Genomic DNA, 13043 nt, shown 5'->3' with positions numbered 1-13043 from the left:
GGTACCTTCAATCAGGTTTTATCACATCATTTTGGAGAGGTGTGAAAACTGCCTTAACCATCACAAATGCCTCAGTCAGTTTTTTTCTCAGGAGTCTGCTCCTCTGCTAATGTCTCTCTGCAATGTGGACTGTCTGTAAAAAGCAGCAATAGATTTTCATGTATTTAAGGCATTCATGCCAATTTGTTTGTGGTAGCTAATCAGATCAAACTGACAGCGAAAAATTAAAAGACAAAATAACGAGACAGATATCAATTTGGAAAGATTTTTTTTTGGTGTGTCAGTGCCCATAGGCTTCTGTATTTCTAAGCTGAAAATGTAACTATTGAGGTTCTGCAAGTAACCAACGTTAGCGGTGATTTTTTCTTCTTTTTTGTACTATCCATTTAAAATGTATGGATTGCATTTTATTGCTGTATTGTCACTCTGTTTAATATTAATTTGAGTACATGTTGAAATTAAACCAAAAATTTAGTTCTCTTTTCCTATTCTGCTTCAATGAGAATGCAGTTCCTCAGTCTGTAAAATTCAGTAAGCACCACTATTTGAGGGGATTAATACCCTGACAACAACAACTGCTCTTCTGGAAAGATGGGCTTGCACAAAGGCAAATATCATGGTGTTCTGATCAGACTGTGTTTAACAATATGTCACATTTTAGTCACGTTTGAAGGAAAAAACGAAACACATTACAATGAATACCATCAAAATAAATTCTCCTAAATGTCTTTTTGCAGAACTTGAAGCTACAGACTGAAAGGCAATCTAAGGTTATCAGAGTGTTTTTGAAGTGTTGCATTTAGGATGATCAGAACTGTTTCAATTACTGTTGGCTGAAATTATGCATACAGTGCACTGAACTAAAAAATAACTTAGGTAAGTTCCTTTTTAGGCTTAGAGTCTAGGGATGGCTGATTCTCAGTACTCTGGATTTGAACCCAATGTTTTAAGTGCAAGCTACTAAGTTATACTCATTTTATGAGATGATTTTCACTCACCTTCAGAGATGAGCACAAATTTTTGTAAAAGAGATTTGCATATTACATACCCTAAGAGAAATTTCTCAGCAGTTCACACAATCATAGCAGCAGTTTGTCTAAACTCTACAGAAAAAAAGGGCAAATGTCTTATAAAGGCTCTAAAAGATTTTTTATTATGCAAATGTGTATAGCAGTGATTTTTCTCATTTAAAATGTTATTTTCAAAAAAAAAAATAATTATGAGCAGAATAAAGCCTTTTGCCTGTCTACTTTTCAACAGCTCACAGAAACCTTTTTTTATAGAATGTCCACAAAAATATACCAGGGAAACAGTTATGTTGATGCTGAATTGAATTTTCTTCCAGCCAAAACATCCTATTTTTTAAGCTTTGGGCAAGGCAAATGCAGTAGTTAGAAATATATAATGCAACATTAAAAGAGTGAGACCAAATAAAATCTGTTGGAAGCAATAAAACCCTGAAGCCATGATGTATAATAGTTAAAAAATTAAAAAGAACATCCTTTGATCTAATTGCAATATTGATTTAAATGTCTTGTTGGTTTCAGTTGGAGAGAATCCCAGGGACTGCCCTGCTCTCACTGATTTTGTGTGTGGGAATAAGAAGTGCATAGAGTCTCAGTTCATCTGTGACTATAAACCAGACTGTGAAGACCGATCAGACGAAGCTGACTGCAGTGAGTATCTCTGTGTGTTAATCTAATCTTCAACTAAAATTCTATCTTTAAATTGTGTAGTATAGTTAAGGTGAGTTCATAAAGATGATTCACTTAGAAGATGATCACAAGCAGGTTGCCTTTGTCCCCAGGTCAAAAGGGCTGATATTTTCACATCCTTAGTGATTTTTGCTGTAAAAGTATTCAAGAGCAGTTTAGTTGCAAAAGTATAACTAACTAGAACCAAAGGTTAAATACTCAAAAAAAAATCCCCCTGATACCAAGGCCAAAACCAGCTTAGGGATTAAAAACATACTTGAAAAATTAAATCAATGAGTTACAATAAAAATTAACTCTGAGGGAAAAAGTAAGCTTGTTTATTAATGTAAAAAGGTGTTGAAAGGAAATATCAATGTTGAATGGAAAAGCTAAGCAAGCAAAACTTATGTACAATAACATTTAGGCATGATTCTGTCATAAAAAGGTGAATACTTAAATATAAACTTGACTTTCCTGTCAAATGAATTTTGCCTTTGTCATCTGAGTAGTGTGAGTACAGTTTCATTATTTGATCTTGCTTCTACCTCAGAGCTACGAAAATATTTTACTGTCATTTCTCTATTACAGAACAGTTGGAAAAAAATTGAGTCTGTTTATCTTTGCCTAAGTCCTAATGAATACTGAGACACAATTTGTCTGAAGGCATTCTTTGCTGAGGCTGATTGAGATGGAAAGACACAGCTCCATTTAAAAATCTGGATCAAGTTAATGGGCTTTTCAATTCAGGCCTGAAACTCAGAAGCAGTAAAGCATTGTGCTTTGTTCCTGCTCCATATCTTTGTTTATTTACAATTACAGTCTGGACTGGATATTTGGAACAGGAAGATTAAGTGGTCCATACATGCAGCTCAGTAATCAGTCTAAATGTTAATCTTTGAGCTGGAGGGTCAAATTCTGCCATAATGCAGGTATGCTCAAAAGTAAACTTGCTAGATAGAGTAAATGAATCCACACATCAATTCAATGTTCATCCTTTTTGGAAGTAAAAGTATTTCTCTGAAATAAGTCAATATTTTGTGATCCTTTGAAAATCAAGGGCCTTTTTTCTCGCATGGGGTTGCTACATGCTCGAGTGAACAGGATTACAAAAGTAATTACCCTTTATTGGACAATGCACATTATAATGTTTTTACCAGGCTACAGACTTACAAAAAAAGATGCTAAAAAGTCTACATCTCACTATAGGAGATTCTAGGAGTCTGAATCTCACTATAGCAGATTTAACTTAAAGTTTCTCCCTTTCATAAAATTAAATAGCAGTTCTGAAGTATAAAAGCTGAAGATAGTGTCACTATTTCTGATCCCAACCTCTTGTAGTACTTTGTGTTGCAGTGAACTTTGTGAATCATATTCATGGAAATGAATTTACATTGAATGATAACTTAAAATTACTAGGTGTTTATAGACTCCAAGATAGATTTTAAACAGCTAATCTGTATTTCTTGTATAAAGCTTCAGTATTTTTTCAGGAGTTAGGCAAAGTAAGTGCAGCATAATACTCTGTAAACTCACCTTTGTAACATTTTCCAGATCTAACAGATACCCACTAAATTGACTTACTGTCTAAAGTGAAGTGTTCAGTAAAGATATTCAGAAAACTATGGAGACACTTGATTTATTCTCTAAATATTTTTAGAGAATATAGTAGCTTCCTTGGGGGAGGGTGTTGTTCTGTGTTTTCTGAAAGGACTCTTTTCTTAGTCAGATAATAGATTGGAACATTTCAGGCCATAAATTATCTTGAATCACAGTAAAGCAACTCAGTCTTTGCTATACTGAAGAAAAGGTTTTCAAGGGAAGAAAAAAATAATTGTTGATATTCACTTCAAAAAAACAGACTGAAATATCTTTTTATTGTTGATGGAAAGGTTGTAGATACATCAAAGTATTTTCATCAGTCTTTAGTCTTGCTGTCTCTACTGAAGTGTAATGCAGAGATACAGTAATCTGGCATTCAGAATACTCAGATAAGCCCCAAGTATAATATTTCCCTGTCTGCTCTTCTTTAGTCCCAACAAATGATGCCTTATATTTAGATAAGCATACTTTTTCCCTGAGCATATATCTTATGGATGGGAATACACAACATTAAAGAGCACATAATGCCTGCTAGATACGGAAACCTGATGTTTTAAATGAAAAGACAACAGGAGCTGCTTAATCAGAAAAAAAAAAGTATAACAGGCACCGAGAAATGTCTTCATAGCCTAACCTGTCCCATCACAAGTGGTTATGGCCACATTTGTCTGCAGTTTTCTCCTTTGCACTGAGCTCAAGGTCTGAGCTTATTTCACATTCTACTATAGTTTTATACGAGTGTAATTCCAAAGAAGTAAATGGACCCTAATCTACTCAGCAGCAATTCCTGGATGCAGGATTTACAACAGAACCTGTACGAAATGAACTGCATCCACGTTGGCTGGTGGACTTTTTTTTTAATAAACTCATGGTAATTACTTATTCTATGTTTCGTTCAGTCCAGTCAGGCAATATTGCAAAATTTTGATTCTCTTTCAGTATGCTGCTGGAAGTACCGAGGTGAAAAAACCACACATGAAAGCAGTTTCAATTTTCATGAATTGCAGCCAACTATACAGACAGATTTGATTAATAGCAAACCTCAGTGTTGATGAACCAACTAGAGGAGTGCTTGAATTATTGAAATAAAAGCAATTTTTCCAATAAATGGAGCAATTTTCTTCTACTGGCTTCTAAATAGGGTGTATGCTTACCCATAAAAAAAGCAGCCAGCAGGTGCAGATGGGTCGCATGACTTTGTCAACCCAGTAAGTTCTGTTCATAAATATTTATTGATAATTGCCTTATGAATGCACTGCTAATATATTAGAGTAAAAAAATGGTCAGGTATTCTATTGTGACCAGTGTAAATCCTAAATGGATTTGGACTTTGATTTTGTTAGAGATACACAAGAAAATGTACTTTCTTTTTTTCAAATAATGGGCTCCCTTTGTTCTTCCTGTGTGGGAGGTTATTGTTGGAGTTAGGCCTTTATTAAAGTTACATGATATTTGTAATGCACTGCCAATGCAGATCTGTGCTTAGGAGAGACACTTCAGTCCTTGCAGGACAGAAACTACATTATAATGCAAATTCTCCCCCTAGCATACAGGATTTTGATCCAGTGAATAATCTATATTGGATCAAAATTATACATCTTTTAAGATATTTGCTTTATGCATTTAACTAAGGTGACACTTTTTTTTTACAGAGAACAAAAGTCCACAGGGTTACAGGGTGTGTGCAGACCTTGGTCATAAGCAGTTTCATGATAATATTTTCATAAAGAATGGCCTCAGTTTTTCTTTTAGCATCAAAATAGAAAATAGGAAAAAACAAAACAGATTAATAGGAGGAAATAAAATAAAATCTATCATTTTTATCTATATCCTTTATCCGCAGAAAATGATACATAAATAGTTGTATTTGACTATTGCAGAATATTTCTAGATATAGGAACATATAGTCTAGATCTTCAAACCCATTCTGATCAGTCACAGTAAGACCTGTATCTAAAATGCATGGCTGATTGTGATGTTTAATAATTTGTAACATTTTTCTGAAGTCTTCTGAGAGGTGTTGTCCACAGTCACACTCAGCAACTGTGTAGCTGCTTCTGCTTTATAACTAAGGAAAAGATGTATTGGAGCCAACAGAAGAGATTGTGCTGCTATTTGGTTCATCTGTACCACAGCATTTATATCATTTTGTTAATTAATTACTTTTCCAAAGTAACTTGAAGCAGCAGAGTTAGAAGTGAGCAGTTTAATCCAGACCTCCTGAATTTAGTCAGTGTCCTAACCACTAGAACATATCCCTCATCAGAAAGCTGCCATCAGACATAATGCTCACAAGGCCAACACGTCCTTATGAAAAATGCCACTGTGGAAGGGCAGTCCAGTTTTTCTAGCTCATTGTCTGGAAATAATTCTTTCCATTTACCTTGGATAAGAAATAAATATGGTGAAGTCATTGGTTTGCCATGGGCATTCATCTGTAATAAAGTGAAGAATGATTTTTTTCCTTTCCTCAGTAATTATCACATATTATTTATGTCCATGCATGAAATTCAGGGAATCACAATGTTAGCCATACAGAGTCCTTTTCATTTTTAGTGTGCACACTATAGCAACTTTATGTAGAGCTGGGATGATAATTGACTTTGCTGTATTTTCAGGTTACTACACAAGTATTCCTGGAAGCTGTAACTTTGAAACACAAGATCAAGAGTGGACAACTGTATGTGGATTAACACAAGACACTACTGATGATTTTGACTGGAATATTAGCAACAATGCTGTCATAGGGCAAAAACATCCTCATACTGACCACACACCAGGTATTGCCATGTGTACTACATCACTTCTGGGAAAATGAAATGTTCACAGAATTAAAAAAAAAACCTACAAAAAATGTACATCAGTGCCAAGATAACAGCACATCTCAGTGTGATCAGCTGATACATGGGAATGGTTCAAAGCTGTGCCAGGAAAGGCTCAGACTGGACATAAGGAAGCATTTCCTTATCAGTGGGGAGGCCAAACACTGGAACAGGCTTCCTAGAGGTGTTGAGTGCCCCCAGCCTTTCAGTGTTTTAGAGGCACTTGGACAAAGCCCTTAACAAAATGCTTTATCTTGGGCAGCCCTGAACTGATAAGCCAATTGGACTAGATGATCATTTTAGGTCTCATCCAACTGAAATGATACTATTCCTTTCTGTTCAACTCCAATAACAAATTTCAGATACATAATGTCAGCTTCTGACATTAAAAGATGAACTCTCTGATGAAATTTAACTGGCTATAGTAATATTCTTCTCCTTGTCAATATTTTAAATAATCTACTTTTCCTGAAGTGTGCTCCCATCCTAATGAATTTTATAAAAAGATTCAACCATATGCAGGATGAGGAGCAAAGTGTGGGGCTGTGTGTAAAATGCCTGAGGCTCCTGCCTTGATTTAACTTACCTCCCTGACATTGGCTTGCCAGAAATGTTATTTTAGAAGTTCTTCTCAAGATATTTCTGACAAACTGCTACCACGATGCCTGCTGATTGTCAGGAGAATGAAATATATTGATAGGCAATTACAGTAATCTCTGTTATATAGTAAACATAATTATATATTATATTACATAAATATTAAATAATATATTCTTTATATCATACCATACATATGGGTAGGATATTAATTTCCATCACAAATGTACCAATCTCTATTTAAGAAGTCATTAACTTTCTTTCCAGAAGCCTTAATGGTTAGAATTCCTATCTTAATTTCCATCTAATCAGCAAAGTATAGTTAATATCCAATCTAGAAGTATCAATATTTTTACTGTTTTTCTCTTGGGTTTGTGAGCAGCACTATCTCCAGGTTTTGACAATTTTTTAAATTTATTTTATGTTTTCAAAATCAATAGAGACACCTTATCATGGGTGGCTGTAGCCAACTTCTGCCCAACTTGTTTATTCTCCCTTTTCCTTTATTCTGCACCTGCTGCAGGAACAGCTCACCTGATCATGAGGGAAATGCTTATCTACCACAAATCATAGTTTCTGCAGACATTCCTACCACTTTATGTCGCAGGCTGTAAATCTGGAATTTACATTCCTCCTGGAAAGGGACAGAACAGACAAGGTAGAGGGTAGAAACTACTGCAGCTGTTCCAGGCAAGCTGTTTCTTGCAAACAAGTAGTTTGACTTGCTTCCTTGCTGTTACTTTGATGCAATGAGATAAGAAAACAACTACTAGCCCCTGGCTTTTTAAGGAGATTTTATGTGTTTTTCTATTTCAGCTTCTCTCATTTAATTAGTTCTTTGTTTCTGTGAAATTACCCAGCAATTGTAAGAAAAACACAGTTAATAAGCAAAAGGAAAACAAAATTAGAGAAAAGTGTTTACAAAATTATCCAGATTTATAATTTACTTTTAAATTACCCAGGCAAGATATATTCACATTAGCTACAGAGGAACTGCTTGACAGAATTGCCAACAGCCTGTAATACTTAGAAATATCCATCAGTCCATCAGATTTAGGTTGGATATTAGGAAAAGCTTCTTTGCCCAGAGGGTGGTTGGGCACTGGAGCAGCTCCCCAGGGAAGTGGTCACAGCAGCAGCCTGACAGAGCTCAAGATGCATTTGGACACATTGGGGTGACACTTGGGGTGTCCTCTGCAGGGCCAGGAGTTGGGCTTTGATGATCCTTGTGCATCTCCTCCAAGTCAGGTTATTCTATGATTCTGGTTAGCGCAAGGGACATCTAGGACAAGTAACACCTTTTTAAACCGAAAGAGAAGAGACTTAGATTAGAAATTAGGAAATTAGAAAGAAATTCTTTACTCAGAAGGCAGTGAGACACTGGAAAAAATATGTGCGGAAGCTGTGGATGCCCCATCCTTGGAAGTGTTCAAGGCCCGCCTGGATGTGTTCTGAGATGCCTGATACAGGGGTGGTATCCCTGCCCATGGCATGGGGTTGGAACTAGATAACTTTTAAGGGCCCTTCCAACCCAAGATATTCTGAAATTCTGTGAAATACACAAAGCATTAGCAAGGAAGATTGCCGTACAATATGGTATACATGTATGTGGCAAAAAGAAAAAAAATAGTAGCATCTGTGTTTATAAAAATACTTATAAACTAAAGCAAAGCATAAAATATTATTGAAAAACCCTAAATGTTTTTTTTTTTTTTTTTTTTTTTAAGGTAAAGGACAGAAATTTTTGTATGTCAACTCATCCACCCAGAAGGAAGGAAACAGAGCAAGGATAACCACCACAAAATTCTTCCCACCTAGTCTTGGGGTCTGCAGACTTCGCTTCTGGTTCTGGATGTTTCCCTCTAGGCAAACAGGAGTCTTAAAGGTAAAAGTCCTTCTACTACACTATGGCATAATAATACTTGCTTTAGCACTGTTCGCATTTTTGTGTCTAGGATTAGCAAAATCTCAGGAATTTATAATAACAAAACTTCATCACAACTTACTGCTGTTACACGAATCTTCTCCTCACAAGATCAAGTCACAGTTCTGCTTTAGTTTTCATTCCACTTGAAGTCCTTTTACTACATGTGTAAGAATTAACACTGCACATTTGACTAGCATACTAAAACCTACCCAGTACCAGCACAGTTCTCTGCAGAATTCATTCTAACATAAAATGGAGATAATTTCTAATGTTTAGTGGTTAAAATTACATGGTTTTAAAATATTAATGCAGCTATGTGTGAAAGGTGTTCTATTAAAACAATCGGAAATAATGCATATAACTGTATTAACAATTGTAGCCCAAGTTTCCATGAAACTGTCATCTTGCTGTTCCCCAAGCATCCTTAACAAGTACACTTTTGGTTGTTAAGTAATCCAGCAACAGTCCAAGCAGGGATGTGACCCCTTGGCAAACAGCTCACTTCATGTGACTCACTGTATAAATATGCTGCACAGTTCCTTTTTAAGTGACCCAAGAAAGACTCCTGTCTGTGGGGTTTGTTAAATTTTGAAAATACAGGTAATTTTAATTTTTTTAGTCGGTACAGAATATACGTTAGTCTATGTTAAATGCAAACAAGAATATTTTTGTAGCCTTGGACATTGAATTAAGTCAGAAAGTTTTTACCACTGTTTTCTCCACTGGAAAGGATAACCAGAGCACTGTTCCATGGGATTGTAGTGCAATTAGGCTGGAAGGGCCTCAGGTGCTCTCTAGTCCAACCCCTTGCTCCAAACAGAGTCAGCTACAAGATGATGCTGCTGGCTCAGGAATTTACCCAGTCTTGAAAATGTCCATAAATGGAGACTACTCAGCCTCTAGGGGCAACTTGTGCCACTGGTAAACTTTCCACTATCTTCTCCTTACATCCAGACCAAGGACATTGTTATCCTTCATTCCATCTTTTTTAGTAAGTTTTTCAGGATGGGATTTGCATATCAATTTTATCTCTAGCACCTAGTTTATTACTCTAAGTACTGCTGTAAATTTACTTATTGATAAAAAAAAAGCTGTATTTCATGAAGTTTGTATAAGCAGGAGCAAAAAGCAAACATAAATTCCTTTTTTGACCTGTTGATAGCTGAAATACTGTGAGATTATCAATGATTAACTATCTGTTTAAATTCAAGTATCCGGGACCTTACAGCATGCAAGATTGATGATGAGATCCTTTGAAGGAGCTTTTGAATGTTTTCAAGCATCACAGAACACTTAGCATTAGTGAATAAGTGGATGTGTGTGGCCTGTGTGTGAGTTAGCAGGCAGACAGCCAGAGCCTGCTTTTTAATTGGACTTTACTTTTTTAAGAAGACTAGTTTAATTTCCTCTAATTGCCTCAATTTCATAAAGAATTGTCTTACTCCCACACACAAATAAAGTTCCCTGTTTATGGCTTTGCTACATGTACTCTTACATAGAAACGTATTCACAACAGACTGAGGCACTCAGCAAGGAATATCACCTCATCACAGAATCAATTTACCTCTGTGGACATTTTGCACTATTCTATCAAACTAATAAGCTATTCAGTATCAACTGTTGCTGTTATTAAATCAAGAATATAAATTAACTGTACCCATTCAAGTGAAAAAGGAAAAAACCTAAAAAGAACAAAAAAGAAAAGCAATAAAATCAACAGCCCAAAACTTCAGAAACAACAGCTCTGTGAAGATTTTTTTTTTCATTTTGCACTGGAGGTGAAAGAAGTCAAACTGTAATAGGAAGCTTGAATAATGTGCCAGAATATTATAACACCAGTACAAAAGCTGATATAATTCTTATCTGAAAGACAGCTGTCTGGTTGAATCTGAATTTAAAAAAAAAATACAAGGACTGCAAATATAGGACATACTAAGATGTGTGATTAAAATAGCATACAAGGAATCAGTAAAAGAAAGATTAAAATGAACATTGTAATGGTATAGGAAATAGACGTGGTAAAACTACACAGGAACAATCCTGTTCTTACTCAGAAAAGGAGCTAGTCACTGAGGAAAGGGGAAAAGGAACTTGAAATGCTTCTATTCTGTATTCACAATGCACATTTCTGTTGCACAATTCCATTGTCATAAACTCTGTAATTTGTTCATAGGGAAACCAAAAGTCTGGGCTATTATTATTATTTTTAGAAAGATACAATGTTTACAGAAACTCTTGCATTAACATAGAATGGATGCTATTTAAAAGAAATCTGAATACTCCTGCTTCAGGACTTCAATCTATCATTAATCAACAGGAGAGGAAAATTACTTTGTAATGACTAAGAGCAAACCCACTAGCTTTCCTTGGAAACATTTGGTAAGAGTCTTTGAAAAGGGAGTTATCCAGCACTAAATACAAGCCTGGTCTAATATATCAATCAATATCTTCTGGACGAAAATGCCTCTTAATACAAGCAGATGTGTCTGCATTATGCTGCAAATGTAAATTTAAAAAACCTCGCATTTCTCTTTGCATTCTTATGACTACTTTGTTGAATTTAATGGTGTAGGAGAGCAGTTTCAGCAAAAATGAATGTGATTTTCACATCTGTTTTTTCCCAATGGAAATTCTATTGATCATCTGTCAGTTAGATTGAAAACACTCAGTGTTTATTATGCTTCTCTGCCCATTTACCCCAGGAGTCTGCCATACTCATACAGTGGAGAATTAAAACTGAAATTAATTCCTGATGTGATAGGATAGCTAATATATCAGTTTTCTGTCTTCGTATTTGTTGCAACTAAAAGAACTGATTTCTAATAAATTTTGGTATAAGACAAGTCACTCTTACTCAAAAACCTAAATATTGTATTACTTTAAACTAATGTTTAGGTAAAACTTTTATTGCTTCAAACAGAGGTTTAGAGGAATAAAGAGAGAAGAGGTAAGTAATTTTTTAAGTGCTTCTCTATTGGGAAAATGAAATATAATACAATTTTGTAATCTGATTTGTGGACTTAGAAACAATTTCAGTCTGTCTCTGGTGAGACCTCAATCCAAGGAAGAGATGTGATGATGACTGCTGAGGAACATGAAGAGTTCAAAAGCATGATCTTAAAGATGTAAAGCAGAAAACCTAGCATCGTTATTCACTGGAGTCAATGGAAATTTTCCTCAGCTGACACGAGTCTCTGGTGCCTAATGAAGTGAAAAGACAGGTTCTCCTTTTCAGGATTTTCCTGTTTCCTCGGCTGGCAATTAAAGACTCTAAGTTGTCAATGGTGGGAGAATACATCTCTTATTATGCACCCTTCAGACTTGCATTGGTTTCTTATTTATTAGGCAATTCAGGTGGAATGTAGTACTTTCCAGCATTCCAGCTTCTAGATTCAGGCAAGATAATAAATCATATTGAAAATCCAGGATGAGGGTACAGGATAACCATGAGTTGTAACTGCTGATTAACAAATAGAAAATAGTTTATATTTCATGACCTTAAAAAGTACTTTCCATATTCTCAAAATGAAATAGAAGCTGGAAAATTATTCAGAAGCTTCTAACACACAGGATATTCTGTGGAGAAGTCATGACTTTAAGGCGGTAAATAGGATTTTCTAAAGAATGTTGTTCTCTGTGGATCAGCTAGATCAATATTAGGCTGCAGAACAATCTTATCAGACTCATAAATACAGAGTTGTTCAATGGGGTTTTGTGGCAACTTGTTGTTTGGTTGTTTTGAGGGCTTTGTGGTTTTGTTTTTTTTTTTAAACTTGGTTGGTTTTTGTTTGGGGGTTGCTTTTCTTCCCTTACATACCATATGGTGGGATTCATCCTGCCAGCTTTTTTTTCCTGCACATCTGAAGTTGTTTTCACTACCAGGCTAGCTTGTACACTTTAGATAGGATGCTGTGCAGGAAGGTGGTGCTGGAGGTATTAAGCACCACAGAGTTGTACCCTTCCAGGGCTCTAGGGAGATCTTATCCATGAAAATTTGCTCGACCTTTCATGTGCTGTGTGTGTTTACAGAGGCCAGCAAAAGTCTTGTATACACTTGATGTACTTCCTGATCCAGAAAATGCTCAAACACTGAGTGACATGGGTCATCCCAGGAGAGAAGATATATTATTATTTTTTCACTTTCATCAGGCACAACCTCAGAGAAAATAAGACCTGTATCCCCTGCTAAAGGAACAGTATCCTTGGGCTTCCCATTTTTCTGAACTCTCCTTTAATCTCATTTGACTTAGCATGCATTTTCAGTTATGTGTTATTCTTTTAGAAATTCCATCTAACTTCTTTTAGAAAGCATTTAAGAACACACACCCTTTCCTGGCATAGTTGTGGATAGAAAAAGGCTTGGAGAACTCAGGTATTCAGGAGTACTTTGACAAGTAGTGAGAT

At 35.7% G+C, this 13043-nt stretch overlaps 1 protein-coding gene across 1 annotated transcript in view; it reads left to right on the top strand.

The window, feature by feature from the left end:
- The window catches only part of MALRD1 (MAM and LDL receptor class A domain containing 1), a 233366-nt gene that overhangs the window by 151507 nt on the left and 68816 nt on the right, over positions 1-13043 (top strand). The window contains exons 29-31 of the mRNA XM_063176389.1: positions 1548-1676; positions 5912-6073; positions 8440-8597. Of these exons, the coding sequence (XP_063032459.1) occupies positions 1548-1676; positions 5912-6073; positions 8440-8597 (449 nt within the window). The remainder of the gene's footprint in view (positions 1-1547; positions 1677-5911; positions 6074-8439; positions 8598-13043) is intronic.

This window comes from Melospiza melodia, chromosome 1 (assembly GCF_035770615.1).
Source record: "Melospiza melodia melodia isolate bMelMel2 chromosome 1, bMelMel2.pri, whole genome shotgun sequence".
Classification (NCBI taxonomy): Eukaryota; Metazoa; Chordata; class Aves; order Passeriformes; family Passerellidae; genus Melospiza; species Melospiza melodia.
Note: the sequence above shows the minus strand (reverse complement) of the source record. Positions and strands in the feature narration are given on the sequence as shown.